The sequence below is a fragment of the Diuraphis noxia genome, unplaced genomic scaffold, assembly GCF_037042655.1.
Source record: "Diuraphis noxia isolate RWA-SAM2 unplaced genomic scaffold, SU_Dnox_SAM2 contig0001, whole genome shotgun sequence".
Taxonomy (NCBI): domain Eukaryota; kingdom Metazoa; phylum Arthropoda; class Insecta; order Hemiptera; family Aphididae; genus Diuraphis; species Diuraphis noxia.
Genome location: NW_028301711.1, coordinates 27,747,564 through 27,766,579, shown reverse-complemented (window position 1 = coordinate 27,766,579; position 19,016 = coordinate 27,747,564). Strand labels below are relative to the sequence as shown.

The 19,016-nt window shown below is 32.3% G+C and overlaps 3 protein-coding genes across 3 annotated transcripts; all 3 read right to left on the bottom strand.

The window, feature by feature from the left end:
• Positions 1-5,893: 5,893 nt before the first annotated feature.
• Positions 5,894-7,986, bottom strand: LOC149060502 (uncharacterized). Its single transcript, XM_089229374.1, has 2 exons — positions 7,807-7,986; positions 5,894-7,165 (listed from the first exon to the last, which is right to left on the bottom strand). Exons 1-2 carry the CDS (start codon positions 7,984-7,986, stop codon positions 5,894-5,896), a joined length of 1,452 nt encoding a protein of 483 aa, XP_089085500.1.
• Positions 7,987-8,777: 791 nt separating this feature from the next.
• Positions 8,778-10,301, bottom strand: LOC107172728 (uncharacterized). Its single transcript, XM_015523024.2, has one exon. It carries the CDS (start codon positions 10,233-10,235, stop codon positions 8,877-8,879), a length of 1,359 nt encoding a protein of 452 aa, XP_015378510.2. The 5' UTR covers positions 10,236-10,301; the 3' UTR covers positions 8,778-8,876.
• A 566-nt stretch (positions 10,302-10,867) lies between these two features.
• Positions 10,868-12,469, bottom strand: LOC107166498 (uncharacterized). The gene is made up of 3 exons (XM_089229365.1): positions 12,407-12,469; positions 11,924-12,179; positions 10,868-11,670 (listed from the first exon to the last, which is right to left on the bottom strand). The coding sequence occupies exons 1-3, from the start codon at positions 12,467-12,469 to the stop codon at positions 10,868-10,870; spliced, it is 1,122 nt and encodes a 373-aa protein (XP_089085491.1).
• Positions 12,470-19,016: the final 6,547 nt, after the last annotated feature.

Sequence of the window (19,016 nt, the reverse complement as noted above, 5' to 3'; positions counted from 1 at the left end):
ATGTTGTAAGAGATCAGAAGAAAAAAAATAGGTAGTTAAAAAAATCTAATGGGGATTCTAAATCAAAAAAAGGGTCTTGTGGGAGAGAAGTGTCACCTTTAACTTTAATTTCATCTGGAAAAATCTGAAATGGTCGCTTTTTCCAAACAACAGATTTAATTTCACGAAATTTGGTTCGTTTAGTAGTATTTATTTTATCAACAGTTGGAGTGTGCACTACTGACACTTCACTAGTTTTAGTACTATTTACCAAAGGCTGCCCTAAATTTAAAGATTCAGAATTGGGTACAACAATAAGTATAGGATCTGCTAATTCAATAGAATCTAAATCATTATTTGGAATAAAAATATTTTGATCTAAATCAGGAAGGTCGATAATATCAACATTATCATCATTATGATCATATGTATCAGTATCATAATTTTCACAAACCAGTTCATCTATATTGAAATCCTCTAATTCATCTTCAGATCCTTCAGGAGGTGTTAAAAAAAGTAGATCTTCAATTTCATTATCTTGCAATATATTTTTTGAAGCCATAGTACAAAATTCTTGTAGATCAATAATGAATGATACAAATATCCTGTTTTATTAATTTGAAACAGGACTTTTAATTAAACAGTAAAAAAACAAATTAAATAATAATTTTTTGAAACTTACCAAGAAAACTTGTGATGACAACGTTGAAACATGTAATATTGATCAATAAGTAAAGAAAAAGTTATCAAATATGTAGAGAAAATAAATAAATAACGAATGACAATTACTATACCTTGTACGCATATGTAGCAGATATGCAACTTATCTAATTGACTAGGTTTTCCATTGATAACCATGGTAATTGTTTAAAAACAACTACCTATTTTAAATGTTAAGAAGACAACAATAAATCCAATAATAATTTTTTCAACTAGTTTATTATGATATTTCAAACAAAATTAATGTGATAAAGACATGCCATCAGCAGTTTTCTGATATTACGATGCACACTACTAAACAGCTGATTTATGGTGGTTAGGAGGCTATAAGGTAACATCAACACGGTAAAATATAAACATAGGTATGTTTATGATAATATAAAAGACGAGTTATATGCCGATACTGATTCTTTTTCTTGGTTATATTACGTTTTAGTTGTTGTAGCAGATCTGCTACATATGCAATGAAGGGTTAATTAAAGAACAGACTGGCGTGAAGGTGCTCTGGCTAGTCTGGTCAAGTCGCGTCTGAATACAGGCCGTTTCGGGATCTCTTATATAGCACTACCCTCTACTCCCCATAGTCTATTTGCTCTTGTTGCTGTTCTCATGGTTGTGGTATAATCATCTAAACTGACGAAAATGCCACTCGCCCACATACGAGCTAAATGTGCATCCCATGCAGCTGCAGACCTCGATAATTTATATTATTATTATGTAAAGATATATATTATGATATTACATTATAACATTGGTTCTTGGAACTTTTGTACTGATGCATAACCCCACATCCTGTGCACACCTATTAATAATCTTTTATAGTCGTAGGACCACATGATTTCGTATTTCCCTTAATATGTTAATGATATCTACGAAATGCTTTCTCTCCTACAATTACAAAGTTGGTCGCACCCTACCCTAGCTTGGTTTGGCTGGTACCTAGCTGATCGTGAATTAGACAATGCGGACGCTAGTCCATAGATATTTCAAAAGGATCTTTATTAATTAGAGTATCAGTGTTCATTTCATCAACATTAATAATATCTGGAGAATCAATATCTAATAATACAACATCTGGGTTGTCCATGCGTTCTTCATCTTCACCATTTTCTGATTTTGATGAAGTTTTTTTTTGATCTAGTATTAAGTGGTGTTTCATATCGAAGCTCTTTTAATATATTTAAAACAGTATCCTCAACCACAAAACTATCTTCAATATTTGATTTAGGAGTATTTACACTTCTTATTATATTTAGTACTTTGTTTTGATTTAAAGTAGGGTTGCCAGATTTCAAAATTCAAAATGTGGGACTAAAAAAATGTCTATTCCAAATACAATGAAACCTCCTTTACCTCTTTCAACAAACTAATTGTTTTTAAAATTATATCAGTTTTCCGTATATTTTTAGATAATAAAAATGAAAATAATATTAAAAATGTTTACATATTTTATTTGAACAATATTTGAACAGTGTAGACATAAGTACTTATCAAAGTATAAGATACAAATAAAAATACAGTATTAACCTTTTTTAATAAAATACAAATAATAATAACCCTGTTTTAGTTTTTTTTTTTGCAATGCCTAGCCGATAGGAACAAAATCTTAAATAAATATCACATTCAACTTTATAAAATATGAATACATTATACTTAACATAATTTAAACTTGTAAAACTAACTGGTTGTTAATATTCATAGTGTATTATAATATTTATTAGAAGAATGAATTTCTTTTAATAACAATTGATTTCCAATTAATAAGTCATGGCACTCTGCACAGGTTTCCTTAAAAAATGTCTTCACTATCAACATTGCTTTTACTGTTTTTATTTCCATTTTATTTTTTTCATCCGTCTATAAGTTATTTACATATATCTGAGAAAATTCTTTCAACATTTGCATTTGAACCTGGTATGCATATTATAAACTCGACTATTAGGTATTTTAAAATTTGGAAAAAATCCATCTATACTATTATTATTCATTGATTTAAAAATATATGTCCACTTTTTTGATAAGGCTTTTAAAGACTGAATATGTTCGTTGTGTTTTACACATTCTTTAATCATATTAAATTCATCAAATAATTGAGCCTCATTGATTACATTTTTATTTGGAATAATATTTTTTATTAATTCGATAGTAGCTGAATATTAACCCAATTAAAATCATCATCAATGTTTTTAAGCGTAATTGACGTTATACCATCAAATTTATTTAGTGTGGGATTCGACCATTCTTTTATATTATATTCTAAGCAGGTGTCATAAAATGCAATACGATAGTTGATATATGTGTTTTCAGATAATATTGCTTCATCTCTTAATGAATTTAACCCTAAACTTGGCAATAATAAAAAAAACATATGAAAATTCTGTAATATTTTCATTTTCACTAATTAAGACCCGTAGATTTCATTTTTGACGTTTTTTTTTTCAGTTAACAGTTTTTGAAATATTGTTTGTATCTTTAAGGATACATTACTCCATCAATGCTAATTTGATAATTGTATCTCCAAGGATACAGTACCTAAGTCACCCTAATTTGATATTTGTTTCTTTAAAGATACAGTGCCTCGTTTAACCTAATTTATTATTTGTATCTTTAAAGATACATTATCTCATCGATGCTAATTTGACACTAAATAATTATTGTCAAATCCGTTTTACAAAATCAATATTATTTAAAATGTTATAATTAAAATAATTAAATACAATTAAGTTTACTTTAATATAACATTTATTTATTTTTCAATATTATATTTAATATTATACATAATAATAATACAATAGTCTTTTATTATATAAACCACTTTAAGTTGAAGTAATAAACTAATACAATTAATAATAAATATAAAATAAAGTTTTTGCTTGTCTTGCACATTTTTTAAAACAATATTAACATATATAAATTTTTAGATATAACTTGTAGTACAAAAAAAAGTATATATATTTAAATAAAAAAAGTAAGTCTTCAATATTGATGCATTATTCAGCCTTGTGAAATGAATAAAAACAATTTCTTTCTTTTGTTAAGCATAATCTTAATGAACACTTAGAACAACTAAAAACCGTTTGACCTTTAGTACAGTATGTACAACGTCCTTTGGTATTATAAATTGGAAAATGATCTATATTATCCAAACGATTTTCTTTTGGTGGGGCCACTATTGGCATGGCTTTGCGTTTACGTTTTGATAATATTAGGTTAGTTGATGGTCGACCAATACTTGATTGCGCTAGAAGTGATTTGCGATTTCATATCGGAAATGTTTAAGTTGTAGGGTTCCTTGTTGGTTATTATTCGATTGTGAATAATGTCTTCTATATAAAAGCCATGCGTTATTGACACCAATGTCCAGAAGCTGTGAAAAAATTGCAAGATACCACCTGTGCGATTTAATACCTGTACGGTACAATGAAACGAACATGTCTGCCAGATCTACACCACCCATATGAGAATTGTATTCCTTGATTACTTTTAGGCATTTCACATTAACTCTTTCCTTTTTATTTTTATCATATTGACTAACAGTTTCTGAAGGTGCTGATGTTGAAATATATAAATTAACTATAGTGACGCATTTGTTATCGGCCCATTTTACTACTGAAATTTTATTTTTATTGCCAGATTTTGTTTCATAGCTTCCTCTTCCTTTTTTTAATAGTGGTTTATCTGCTATAATATTACAACCACGTAAACGGTTTTGTTGAATTGTGCCAAGACTAAGAATGCAAAATGATTTTCTTAAATATGTTACAAGTTCTAAGGAAGTAAACCAGTTATCAAAACACACTACACTAAGTGGTTTACTGGGAATAGATTTGCATAACTCAATAATTACTTTTTGGCCTAAACCAAAATACATATTTTCGTATTCTGTGAATGATGTTCGATGGAATGTATTTTCACCGCCATAAGGTAAAAAATCATACACAAAACCATCTATTCCCGATCGGACAAACATTTTGAATCCCCATTTTTTCGGCTTATTTTTTATATATTGCCTTCTCGTACCCGCTTTAATCCCTTTATAGGGAATCATCATTTCATCTATAGAAAATTGGGACCCTTGATCAATTTCCAAACAATTTTTCCTTACGTGTTCCAAAATTGGCCTAACTTTATAATAACGAATTGTCTACAAAATGTAAATTTCGGCGTAATAATTGAAATTTTTTCAAGTTCATCACATCAGCAATCTTATTGTATCTAAAATTTATTGACCAATAATCTGTATATGCTGGCATAGAAACAATACCCATAATTAATTGTATTCCAATAAAATGTTTTATTTCATTTACATCGGTGTCGATGGGTATAGATTTTTGACTTCCATACAAATTCGTATTTTCTACAATTATATTAAATATTTCTGGCTTAAAAAATAAAGAAAAATATTCAATAGGAGCCAATACATTATCTGGTTTATTTTTAAACACATTAGAAGGTATATCTACAGCATACTTGAAATTATTTGACCACTTAAAAGTCATCTTTTGTTTTTTTTTGTTTGAAGAAGTAGAAAAAATTTTCGGAGGTTCCACGGATTGTACAAAGGATGATGGAACTGAATCAAACGAATCTACACGTTCAGCTAATCTAACTGACTTTCTAGGTCCAGAAGATGATGCTGTTGAGTTATGGGACAAATGAGAATTGGGAGATATAATAGATATTGGCGTACTTGATAAAATTAAATTATTACTATCTTGATTACACATATTTACTGGTTCAGTAGATGTATATAAATTTTCAGGTATGGGGCACAAATCTAATGGTAAAATGTCATTGCTTTGTAAAACATTTTGTCCTGGGTAAAAATAAGTATCTAAATTTAACCCAGCATCATCGTAAATTGGTAAATCGTCTAAATTGTTTATAATTTCTTCAAGGTCCCGAACTGTAGGGGCCAGTGGCGATTTTTCGTTATGGTTTCTTAAACTAATAGCTAATTACGGCGGGAAATTTAAAATTAAATACGTGTTTTTTTATTTTGTTCTCTAATTCGATATTTATTTAACAAAAAATCCTTAATTATTTCTAAACAACTTACTTGTACATCAAATATCAAAATAATAAAAAAAATACATACATAATTGCACAAAGTAATTTATATTTTAATTTAAATTTGTATTACATAATATACAGAATATTTACAATTTCTACCTAAATAATGTCTTACATAATTTTAGTAGTCGTCCTCGTCTTCACTCTCACTTGAATCATCAGGATTGATCGTCATTATTATTGGCTCCAATATTTCATCACGCAAGCCTTCTTTGATAAAATCATCGTCCTGTAATTTATTGCAATGTAACACGCACTTTCTCCAGTCATCAGTTGTAATGGAATCCAATGCGTTATGAACCAACTGTTCGACATCTGCCATCTTGAAACTTGTATTTTGTTCTGCGACCTTTCCTTTGACCTGTGCCCATATGAGCTCGATGGGATTGTACTGGCAATGATATGGAGGTAGCCGTATAACCTCATGACCCATTGACAATGCAATCTCATCGAGCTCGTAATTTTTTCCGTGTGGAATTAACCGTTTGATACGTTCGCGTAATTCTGACACCGTTTCCATGGGTGAAAAATCGACTTCTTTTTCTTTTAGCCATTCTTGTAATTCTATTTTTCTAGCATTACTTTTCGGATAATTGTTCATTTGGACTGAATGGTACGACGCGTTATCCATAACTACCACACAAGGCTCTTCCAAATTACGAAGCATTTGTATGAACCATTCTTTAAAGACCTCCGAATTCATTTGAGAGTGGTAATCCTCAGATACACTTGACGTACAACGGAAGACTAATTTTGAATTTTTTACAAACCCAAATGATCCCGAACCAGCATGACATATAATAAGGCGACTGCCCTTACCTGTAGGGACTTTAAATCCTTCAGAGTTATCAGAGTCTTGCCAAATATGATTCCGCGTGTGATTTTGGTTCACCCACGTCTCGTCCAAGTAGACGACTGGTCGATCATCATTATTTGTACGTAGGTTTACCATACGCCTTAAGAACCGCACTCGCATTGCCACAAAGTCGTTTCTTTCCATTAAAAATTTTCGACCGTTGTTACATTTTTTATACCTAAATTTCATTTGTTTTAAAATTCTCCACATAGAAGTTTTTGAACCTTTATAGCCGGTTTTTTCTTGATATTTGGATAAAATTTTTAACGATGTAGGGAATTCGCCTTTATCGTAAAATTCATGTACGCTTCTTCGTACAACGTCTTCATCGAAGTCATCGATTCCTGTCGCATATTTAAGGCGTTTAAATGTCTTACGAGGTGAAGTAAATGACGGTTCTGAACTTTCTGTATGTAAAAGGGATTTAGAACCTTCTGCCGTAATACGTTTCACTGATTTAATATGTATTCCACATGCTTCAGATGTTTTTTGTTGCGTTTGAAGAAAAAATTTAGACACTTCGGGTTGAGACAAATCCTTGGCCAAGATTTTAAAATAAGTATAAACACTAAAAATAATTTTTTTTACTTTGTGAATGTTTATCTCTTGAATGGGAAGACATATTAAAAAATAACTATTTAAATTAAAAGTAAATACAACAGTAAAAACTGTTTGGATATACAAAAATTGCAAACGCACGTGGAAACAACACTGAGTACAAGTAACGCGTAGCAACGACAGTCAACTGAGTCAACGACAAACCAGTAAATCGACAAACAGTACAAGACCAGGACCGGTACTATGCAGTACACACTAGAAAATACAACAGGGAGAAGAATATACAATAAAAACATCTGTCCTATATAGTGTCCCGAATTCCTTATAATACAATGAATGCCAATGATCCAAAAATGTGGAACTGCTGCGTATCATATTTTAAAAACACGCGCTCTTTATTTCTCAGCCCGAATTTCGAACCCCTGGTTTCAGTAAAAACCACCGCTAGGCGCGCAACTATCGAGGGACATTTGTTGTGAAACGCACTATAATTTATCAATGACATATGTCATAGTAGATTTTATAGCTGGGGGGCCCCCCAAGAGGTACTGTGGCCTGGTTGTGGTTAGGTTGTGAAAAAATTAGGGTGGGGCAGGCCCCAGAGGGTCCTCTGAATGTACGATGTCATAGTATTTTTTAAACACTTCGGCGCCACTGGTAGGGGCACTTGATGTATCACTATTAGTATCACAATCGGGGTCAGATAAATGTGTGTTATCAATTTTTGGAATAGGTACTTCTAACTCTTCTTCGCTATCAGAACTTTCTGAATCTAAGGGTGGCAATACAGCCATCATCATCTTTTATGTTCTACTTGAAACGTTACGATTCATTTCTCTAAGAAAATAATAATAAAGAACTATTTAAAATGAATTAGATATGTAGAACAAGTACGAGTAATATAGGGCAATATCATTAATTTCAGAATAAGAGACAATGTATCTTTTTAGATACAGTAAAACATTTCGGGCTAGCAAGTAATGTATCTTTTTAGATACAATAACAAATTTTGGAGTGGGAAGCCATGTGTCTTTTTGGATACAGTAACACATTTCGGAGTACAAAGCACAGTGTCTTTTTGGATACACAATATTTTATGTTAAAGTAACTAAATAAATATCTAAGTGATCAACTTTATTTAAGTAAAAATAAAATATATATAGTCTGTTCAAAATAAGAAACGCCTGCGGCGGCCAGCTACTGCGCATGGGCGTGGTTTCACTAAAAGTTCGGCGTTCGAACGATGCCACCACGGTGCGTCGGCAAGAGCGACGTAATTAGTCAATCCTATAGTCGGCGCAACGAAAACTGGCCGGTGACTGGTGCGACTCTAGTGGCAATTGTCAATAAGTGGTTATTAAGCTAATTGCCGCGTTTTTTTAAAATTATTCGTTCACATGGTATATATTAATTAATTATTATACCAATCATGAGAGAAAATGGTTTAAAAAATTATCAGTATAAAACATAATTTCAATACGTGATATAATATATATACAGTTTATTGATTGTTAATAATAATTGCAAATCAGTAAAAAAAAAATAATATTTTTACACATACAATAAAAATAAAATAATATTTATACCTATACTGGCTATACTTAATATTTTACATTTATTAATAATTGTCAATAATATTTACAAAACAGTCTACAAATACATAAATACATAAAATTATTATCAATATCAGTTATTCCAATTGCTCTATATCTGATTCCTCATCACTGCAATCGCTGTCATCGGGCAATATGGTCAAAACTACTGGTTCGATTAAGGTGTCCCTAAGAATTTCCTTTCGGTTATCTGAATCTTGTATTTTTTCGGCATGCCTTACACAATTTTCCCAATCCTCTTTGGTTACCGCATCCAACGCTTCATGGGTAAGACGCTCGATATCAACCATCTTGAATGTATTATTTTTTTTTGCTACTTGACCCTTAACTTGGGCCCATATAAGTTCAATTGCATTGTATTGGCAATGATATGGAGGTAGGCGTATTACTTCGTGACCTTTTTCTAATGCAATTTGGTCAAGCAAGTATTTTTTTTGGTGCGGAATTAAGGCTTTAACTTTCTGATGAAGTTCTGCTAAAGTTTCAAGAGGATGAAATTCGATATTTTTTTCATTCAACCATTTTTGTACGTCCGATTTTTTCCAATTACTTTTTGGGTGATTATGTACTAGTGTGGAATGATATGACGCATTATCCATCACCAAAACAGATGGCTCTTCTAAATTGTTTAATAATTCAATAAACCACTTTTTAAAAACTTCGGCATTCATTTGACTGTGGTAGTCGGCGGTATTGCCTGTATTGCTACGGAATACTAGTTTGGACCCTTGAATAAAGCCATAACGAGCACATCCAGCATGGCACACGATAAGCCGACCTCTTTTTCCTGTTGGAACTTTCAATCCTTCAGTGCCGTGTTCATTTTGCCAAATCATCGATCTCGAATGATTTTGATTAACCCATGTCTCGTCAATATAAACAACAGGGCGATCATCCTTCATCTCGCGCAACGTACAAATTTCTCGAAGAAATTTACATCGAAGTGCAACGATGTCATTTCTCTCCATCAAAAATTTACGGCCATCATTACACTTCTTATAAGAAAATTTCAAATTCTTCAATAAATATTGCATGGAGCGTAAGCATCCGGAATAATTGATTTTTTGTCTTAAAGCATTTAGTATCAATTGTGCAGTTGGATACTCACCTCGATCGTAGAACTCGTGCACAGTTCTCCTAACGACATCAGAATCAAAATCGTCGATCTCCGACACAATTTTTGCACGTTTGTAACCTTTGCGTGGAGACTTAAATAACATAACTGACGTTGATTCTTCGGTTTTTTCTTTTGCTTCGGAGCAAATACGTCGGATAGTGCGCTCTGACAATCCACATGCTTCGGCAGTACGTATTTGTGTGTTTTTAAAAAAATCGGCGGTTAAATTTGGATGTGTTGACAGTTGTTTTAGAAACGTATACACTTTATAAACAATTTGTTTAGTCTGGCTACGAGTATCACTATTGGTAAGAGACATTTTTAATAAATCTAAGAACAACAATTTATTCAAACAGAAACACAAAAAATATACAAAACACTGGTACAGCACACTGTCGGTTACAAATGTCTGTAGCATAATGCACAAAATCAACAGTATACACTACCCACTACCCTCCTGTTAAGACCCCTCCGTGTTACGATCCCTCTATACAATACATTCCAGTTATACAGCTAAAACTGGTTTTCAACATCGCATAACAAACACACCGCGTGCGCCTATTGTATAACATCGCAGCGGCGACGCGTAGTTTGAGAACCCGCGGCTAGCGGCACGTTCATGGCGGGCGGGTTTCGGGGGTAACCGGCCAGTTTTTGTTGCGCGGACTATAGACCACTGGCATAGACACTTAATTTAAAATACATTGTATACTCCTGATTGCGTCATGAGGCGATTTATTTTTCGTACGAAAGCGTGCTATTCAACCAGTTTATTTCATGTCTCCTATTTTATTAACTTACCTTTTATTTCAATATTTTTTTTGCCAAATGCAATACGTACAAACGTAAAAAATAAAAACAATTTTTTTTTCTAATATTTTACTATAATAAAAAAAATTAATTATAAATACAAAAAATAATAATTATAATACAAAAACAAATAAAAACAAATTATTCAGAAGAATAATCAGTGTCTCCTGTAATCGTCAAAATACATGGTTCCATTTCGTCGATTATTTCATCCATGATGTCGTCAACTTTCCAAACTTTATCTTCTTCGTCGATGACATGTTTTATAAAAATTTTCCAGTTTTCTGCCGTTACTCGTTCAATTGCCGAATTCAAAAGTTGGCGAACGTCGTCGATCTTGTACATTGTATTTTCTTGTTTCACGTACCCTTTTACCATCGCCCACGCTAATTCAATTGGATTGAATTCGCAATGGTACGGTGGTAATCGGAGTACGGTGTGTCCAGCGTATTTTGCAAGATTGTCAATAACGTAGGATTTTGTACGTGGTTTTAACTCTTGTACTTTAGTTAGAAGTTGAGCCTTTAACAATGGTCTATCGAAAGTGATACCTTTAGAATTAAGCCACTCCAAAATGTCAGCTTTTTTTGAATTGGAAGTTGGATATTTTTCAGTTTGAACGGAATTGTACGGTGCATTGTCCATCACCACAATAGAATTTGGGTGTAGCCGAGGTAGAATAGATACAAACCAGTCTTTAAATGTATCGCCGTTCATTTCGTCATGATAGTCGGCACTATTTTTTTTTGATACAAAACATAATAGGCCGCCTTCGAGGAAACCCATGTCTGAACCTATATGTAGTACAATCAATCGTTGTCCCTTACCAGTCAGGTTTTTCGGGCCGGTGGTTAGGCCTTTGTTAAATGCATCCTGTTTTGATTGTATCGTTGTATCTACCCACACACGGTCTACACAATCACCGACGTTCAACCACGTCTCATCTAAATAATATATAGATTTACCTTCGCCACGATATTTTCGGATATCGTATAAATAGTTGCGGCGCCAATTAATTAAATCGTTCCTTTCCGTTAACACACTACATCTTTTTCTCTTTGTGAACACGAAATCTAATTTTTTTATAATATTGTATAATGTGGTACGTTTGAAGTTGGGGAGTGTTGGATCTTCGTTCACATCAAATAGTATTTTATCAACTGTCGGTAATTCACCCCTTAACCAAATTGCGTGTACCTTTTGACGTATGTAGTCCATTGCGATCAAGATCATCGGTTTTATCAAAAAGCGATGTCTTTACTCTCTTCTTGTTGGGAGATTTCACTGTACTTGTCTTCCTGTACTCGTTGATGGTATCCTTGATTGTACGATAGCCTATACCAGTGGCTTTTGACATATTGTCATACAAATCAGTATAATTTATATCTGGATTCTTTGACAGAGCATCTTTGTGCAAATTAACGATAATAATTTTTTGGCGACTGAGTACATACTGCGAAAAAGAAAATTAAAATTATAAACTTTAAAATACATTGAAGACTAATATTTTAATTGGTATTTGATTAGTATGTGGATTATAGGACCATTTTAGATTCTGAGCAGTGATGAATGTATTGATTTTACAATGATAAAAAAAATAAAAGCAGTAGCTACTTGAAATCCACCTTTTTTTGCTGATTCGACATAATAAATTCTAACAATATACATTTATTTACTTACTTTTCCATTTGGATTTTTTCGTTTTGGAGAAATAGTAGAATCTTTTTCGCTTTGCCCACTCATTGTAAAAAATAACGAGCTGTAAAAATTGATACAAATCTAGTACGTTGTGACAGAATGAACACAATTTCTACAATGAACAGTGAACGTTGTTATTTGAAATTTAACGGAAAGGCGCGCACAAGCGACCACCTGCGTCGGGTCAGTCGGGCCCGGTCGGTGGAGTGGGGAAAGCAGCTGGAGAATAACGGGCGTGACCTGACCGCCGGCGACGAAAACTGGTCGCCGCCGCAGGCGTTTCTTATTTTGAACAGACTATAGACGTACCTGAAGAAGTTTCAATAATTATTTTGAATCAGAACGGCTTTAAAGTTATGGATTAAATGAGATAAAAATGAGTCAGCAGCTAAAATTATTAAAACAACTGATAGTACATTTTTAGATAAAGCATAATAGATAAAGTATGGCGCGGAAAGCTGTAAATTGGTAACAATAATGATAGTGGACTTCCAAAGACATTATAAAATATAATAGTCAATATAATATATTTTATATTTACGATAAAATTATAGTTCTTATATGATGTATCTTAAAAGATACATCGCCAAGTTTAGGGTTAAAACTTCTTGTTCTTTAGATGTAAAAACATTTTCATTTTTACGAGATTCAATTTTTTAGTGATAGTCTCAACATAATATTTAACTTCAATTATTGAAATGTTTTTGGCCTCCACACTTTTTATACATGTAAAAAGCAATTCACATTGAATTTGTAAAAAATCAGAATTAAATATGATAATGGATTATTAAAAAAATCTTTTATTAAAGTTGGACACTTGTCAATTGAAAGAAAATATGATTTTAAACCATCAAACATATCTATGAGTCGAGCGAGAGCAGAAAATAAAGACAACCAGCGAGTTTTAGAATGTCCTAACAGGGTATTGTATTCAATATTTACAAATTCGCAAAATTCTTTAAGGACATGGATTCGAACTGTGTAAATATAAAAATGCTGAAAAATTTTTCAAATAATAACCTGTACATCAATTGTTAATGTGTCTGCTGCTGTTTGTACTGAATTATTAAGTATATGTGCAGCACAGCCAACTCCGATTAAATCTTTATTAAAAATCACTTTAAGTTTGTAAAATACATTATTTTTTCCATTTCGAGCTACACCACTAAAGTTACAATTAGTATTATCTGGAGAAAAAAGCAATTATTTTACTTTTGATTCCTCATTCGTGGGGTATTGATGATATGGTCAGTGGGCGGGTAAAAGGGAATAAGTCAAAAATCTATAGTTTTTAGGAATCAAAAATAACATCTCATTTCTTCAATAATTTTTTTTTTTAAATTATTATTTTATCAAAAATGTCAACTACATAGTGAGTTACATAACTATTGTATAACAATATATTTTGAAATTAAATTTATTTTAGTACTTAAGAGACTTATTATTTTTTACACATCATGATACTGACTTATACCTTTTTACACATGCCTCATTCTCTATACACATTTCATAATTCAATCATATTATTATTAAACTTGATTTATTACATTTTAAGCATAATATTCTTTTAGTAAATATGGTTTGATTTGAAGTAAAATGATAAAAAGTTATCTATAATGACGTACCAAATTCACCAAATCTGAATGTACCTATCTGGTAACCCCGTACCACTCCACTCTGCCAATCTAAACTTTAAATACCTATAACTCATAAACTACTAGCGCTAAATTCAAAATTTTAATGTAATCATAAATAAAAAAAAAGCTTTATTAATTTATTAAATTTTAAGTATAGGTTACCATTTGAAAATCAAAAGTTGATAGCGGTTTATCTAATAAAAAAGTCAATACTTTTTCAAATAATGAGTGTTGTTTGATACAAGAATCACCCTGTATACCAGTAACAACTGTTTTCAAAAGACTCCCAAAATCAAATATGTCTTCATTTTTAAGTTCTACTACTTCAAAAGGTGAATTTTTCCCTTTAAAACCTATAAGTTGTGTTCAGTCATGTGGGTGATAAATTGGTGCATCATAAACCTTTTTTTTTTCTCATTTTGGGTATGATCGGAATCACACTCCATTCGGGTGTGCGCCGGTACTATAAATTTATGTTCTAAGACTTTAACACTCCCGATTTTTAAAAATAGTAAAATATCGTGAAGGTGTTATTATTTGCACTATAGTGTTGAAATCATCTGTAGGATCAAGACCTACATTCAAAAACTTACGGCCGGTGAAGTCTAGTGTAAAATTGCTACAGTCGATGAGATCTGCAGGCGGTGTTGGTGGAATATATGTAAAATTCTTCTTCTGGTAAATTGTTTCCATGTTTCTGATTGATCCAGCCATGATTAAAATAATTTTTAAACACTAAAACACTCTTTTAAACGACTTGCTGCTAGAACGGATACTCAGCTACTAACGATTTTGATCGACAATATAAAGTGGGAAACATTGGTAGCGCTAGTGTCAGGCGGCGGCGGCGTCGGTGGCGGTGGTGGCGGTGGCGGGCGTATGTATGATATGTAAATAGCTTATAATTATTTTTATATACCTTATATTTTAATAAAAAAAAAACTTGTTTTTTAAATATCACGCTTGTTTTTATTTTACACAAAATCAATGGATCCTTCGTTTACATAAGCTACTAGGTTCGTTGGTGATGTATACCATGGAGGCCGCTGTGCATAATTATCTGAATCAAATCCATCAGCTGTGTCGTCTAAACAGTCAAACGATGATGGTGGACTGATAGGCTATACATAAATAATAATTTGTTAATATATATATATTTATTTTAAAAATTACATGTTACCAATGACTGGGTTGGTGACCATGTCGCATGTGTAGGGTTGATTTGCGATAAGAATTCATCGAAAACATGAGCATCCATAAAGAGATCATCATACCCATCGTTAAAATCTCCGCTTGGCTCATCAGGCCTATTCGAAGCAACGCGAGCAACAGCTTGTAAAATAAATATTGAACTGAATTTTTGAAAAAAAAAATTTTTCTGCTTGATGAGGATGAAATCTCAACGAAACCGGAGGACTGCACTAGACTCATGCGTGCCTTCTTTGCCCTAGCTGCTGACGCGGTATTGGCGGTGGAAACTCGTTTGCCGTTTACGCCCGTAGTTGTATAACCCTTTGAGCCCGGCTATTGGAAAAAATGAAAAAAGTTAAAATTTTTTTTGACAAAATTTTTTATTGTGGTGCAACTAAAGTCTATGATTTTTTTCAAAATTTTTTTTTAGGCCCTTCACTTACTTTTTTGTCCGGGACTTCAAAGTCCCGTCAGGTTGATATGCATTACAATGAAAATTAATAGCAAATCATTATTTGCATTAAAAATACGAGAAATCTACTTCTGATAATATAATTTTATTTAAATCGTAAACATAAAAATGAACGGACTTCTTGCCAATTTTTACTTTGTTATTTTACGTAAAAAAAAAAATAATACATAGTAGTAAAATTATAAAAATTTTTGTAAATAATTAAAAAAATTATACAATGTCAACTTGATGGTATTCTACAAAACAATTTTTCCTTTCATTGCAACACAGAAATACTCGGCAGTGGTTACACGAAGAAAGTGGCCGGGACTCTACTCCTCGAACGCTGCAAAGTTCACATCTACCTCTCTTTGTACCAAAACTTGGCCAATGAATACCCCTGTGATAAAATAAAAAATATAAATAATAATAAAAAATAATGATGAAATAGTTTTATTATACCTGTTGCCCAATCTGACGTCTTTGGAGTTGGATAAAGTTTTCTTTCTTCGATTTGATGGCGTTTGTGGAGCTGATCTTTTCAGGCTTATAGATTTTCTTGATGGAGTATTTCGAGCTGTCATCAGACCAAGGGCAACTGATCGACGGAAATCAAATACATCCGTTTTTTCAAACATTTGGCAATAAATGACATATGCGTTTACAAACGTTATGTCTAACAGTCCCCAAAAAATCCTAAGCCACCACTTTTTGGATTTACGGTCAACGTTATATAATGCCCTCAATCTGTCTGCGTGATCAACTCCACCCATATATTTGTTGTAGTCTTTGATTGGATTTGGGCACGATATGCTCAATCTAGAGCCATCTTTCATAGTCCTATCAACAGATGTTATTTCATTACCGTGATAGTTTGACCCAATATGTACCACTTTGTTATCTTTCCATTTGAATATTCCAATACCTGAAGTAGAAAATCGGTAGTCAAATTCTCCCCGAGGTATTTCAGAATCTTTTTTGAAATTTTGTGGCATCCCTTTACGATTTTGTCTGATTGTACCACAAGCTAGTGTTTGTTGCGTTCTCAACTTTTCAAGGAGTGAAATAGTTGTAAAATAGTTATCGAAAAATACAAGTCTAGATTCGTTCCAAAATGGTTTTGTCAACTGCAATACAATTCTTTCTCCCAAATTAGTGTTCTCGAACTCTTTTTCTAACGTTTCGTTTTTTCCTTGGTACACCGAAAATTTCATAATATATCCGTTCTGGTCTGCAATACACCACAATTTGTAACCCCTTTTTATTGGTTTCATTGGGTTATATTGCTTTAACGTACTGCGACCCTTGAATTTAATCATAGACTCATCAACACTAAGTTCACGTGTTCCAGATGAAGACTCAAAAAATATTTGGTTCAAACTATTTATCATAGGACGTAATTTGAACAATTTATCTTTATTGTTCTGAGGAATATTTTCATTATTATTGACGTGAATATTAGATAGTATTTCTACAAATCGATCTCTTGTCATAACTTCAGAAATAGCTGGCACATTTAAATCTTTGGCCCCCTTCCAATAATGTTTATATGAAGGTAGTTTATGATACCCCATACAAAAATTAATTCCAAAAAAAGAGAGTAGTTCATTTTCTCGTAGTTTGAGATTTTTATTTTTTTGAGTTGCGTACAGATTACTTTGGTCCAAAATATTTTCTATGATAGGATTAATAAGTTTTAAAAATATATCCGTTGCCGTTTTACAGTTACCAAACATCACTTGGTTGTAACCTAAACTTTTTTCATAATCTGGTAAAGCTGCTGTAATTTCATTTTTTTTACGCCATTGCCTATTAACTTCAACAGGATCTGGAGTATTATTAACAGCAAATTCTATAGTCGTATTATTATCGATATGTTCTGGTGTGCGTGTATTATCAAGTATAACATGGTCAGAAATAGATTTATTGGACAAATTAGTTGAATTTGATACTCGTGGTCTCAAAGTTCTAGAACAGTTTGGTGTATTAGTGGTTTTTAGACTTACGTCCTCGGTTTGATGGGAAAAGTCAAATTCCGGAAAATCAAAAATAATAACATCCGAATTATCAATTATTAATGGTTCTTTGTCATCTTTACCGGTTTCACATTCACTTTGCAAAAAAAAATTACCAAATTCAATTACCTCTTGTTGGGCTTGCTCGTCGGTATCACCATCATCTACATCGTATTCGTCCTCAGATTCTGGATCATCCGGAACATCCATTAATAGCCAATCTTCGATATCTTGATCTTTTTTACTTGCACTCATTTTGAAAAAAAATAATTCGAACAAATATTTTTACGATAAAAATTGACGACGAAATATACGAGACGTGCGTACGGAAGACTAAATTATATTATATTATATTGCGAACACACGATCGGGTGTTTTACGACTGACTAATACTGACGGGATATATGAGTCCCGCGACAAAAATGTTGATTAATTTCGTAAATATTGATAATATGACGACCAATCATATTTTATTTCATTATTGAGAAGTATTGAAAAATAAACAAACGATTAGCGTCGTCTGCAAGCAGATTATATACGTAGAATATAACTAGAAAAATACAATTGCTGGCAGATAAGAGTACGGTTGGGTTTCCCCTGTTACAGTGTAAAATAAATAGTCTATGAATAAGTATATTTCACTTTTTTTTTTTCAACGTATATTAGACGGGACTCAGATGTCCCGCCAGGCCAGAACATACCGATATCTAAAAGCATATATTTTCTATTACCGATTAAAGTGTCCGGGACTCAAACGTCCCGCTAGTACCAAAAGGGATAAGAGACTTAAAAATAAAATTTAAAAAAAAATAATTTTCTTATAATAGTAAAAAAATTTTGTGTATCGTTTAAAATTAAATGTATCAACCGGTGCAACCCACCAGCATATAAATAAAATTTATGATTTATACGAATCTTTGAAAATTATATCCCATCTATAATATTAAAAATAAAACTAACCTGTATTATCGTCTTGAGCTTTTTCAAATTCGTCCATAGCTGCCATGCAAATCTCGTCATCGGACATCATGTTCGAGCCACCTGCCGGGATATCAGGGACAAATATTTGAGGGGCAATCTGTATGTCTCCCTGTGGAGCAACGCGAGGCGTGAATTGTATAACACTCTGTCGAGTGGGTTGAGCAATAACCGATGCAGGCTGACGATGAGCCGGAACGATACCTATAAATATAATTAATATTGAACATCAGATATAAATTAATACTAAATAATATTATATAAATACTTGCCATGAACATTTTGCATATGCCTATTGAGATGTGTCTTGTAACTGAATG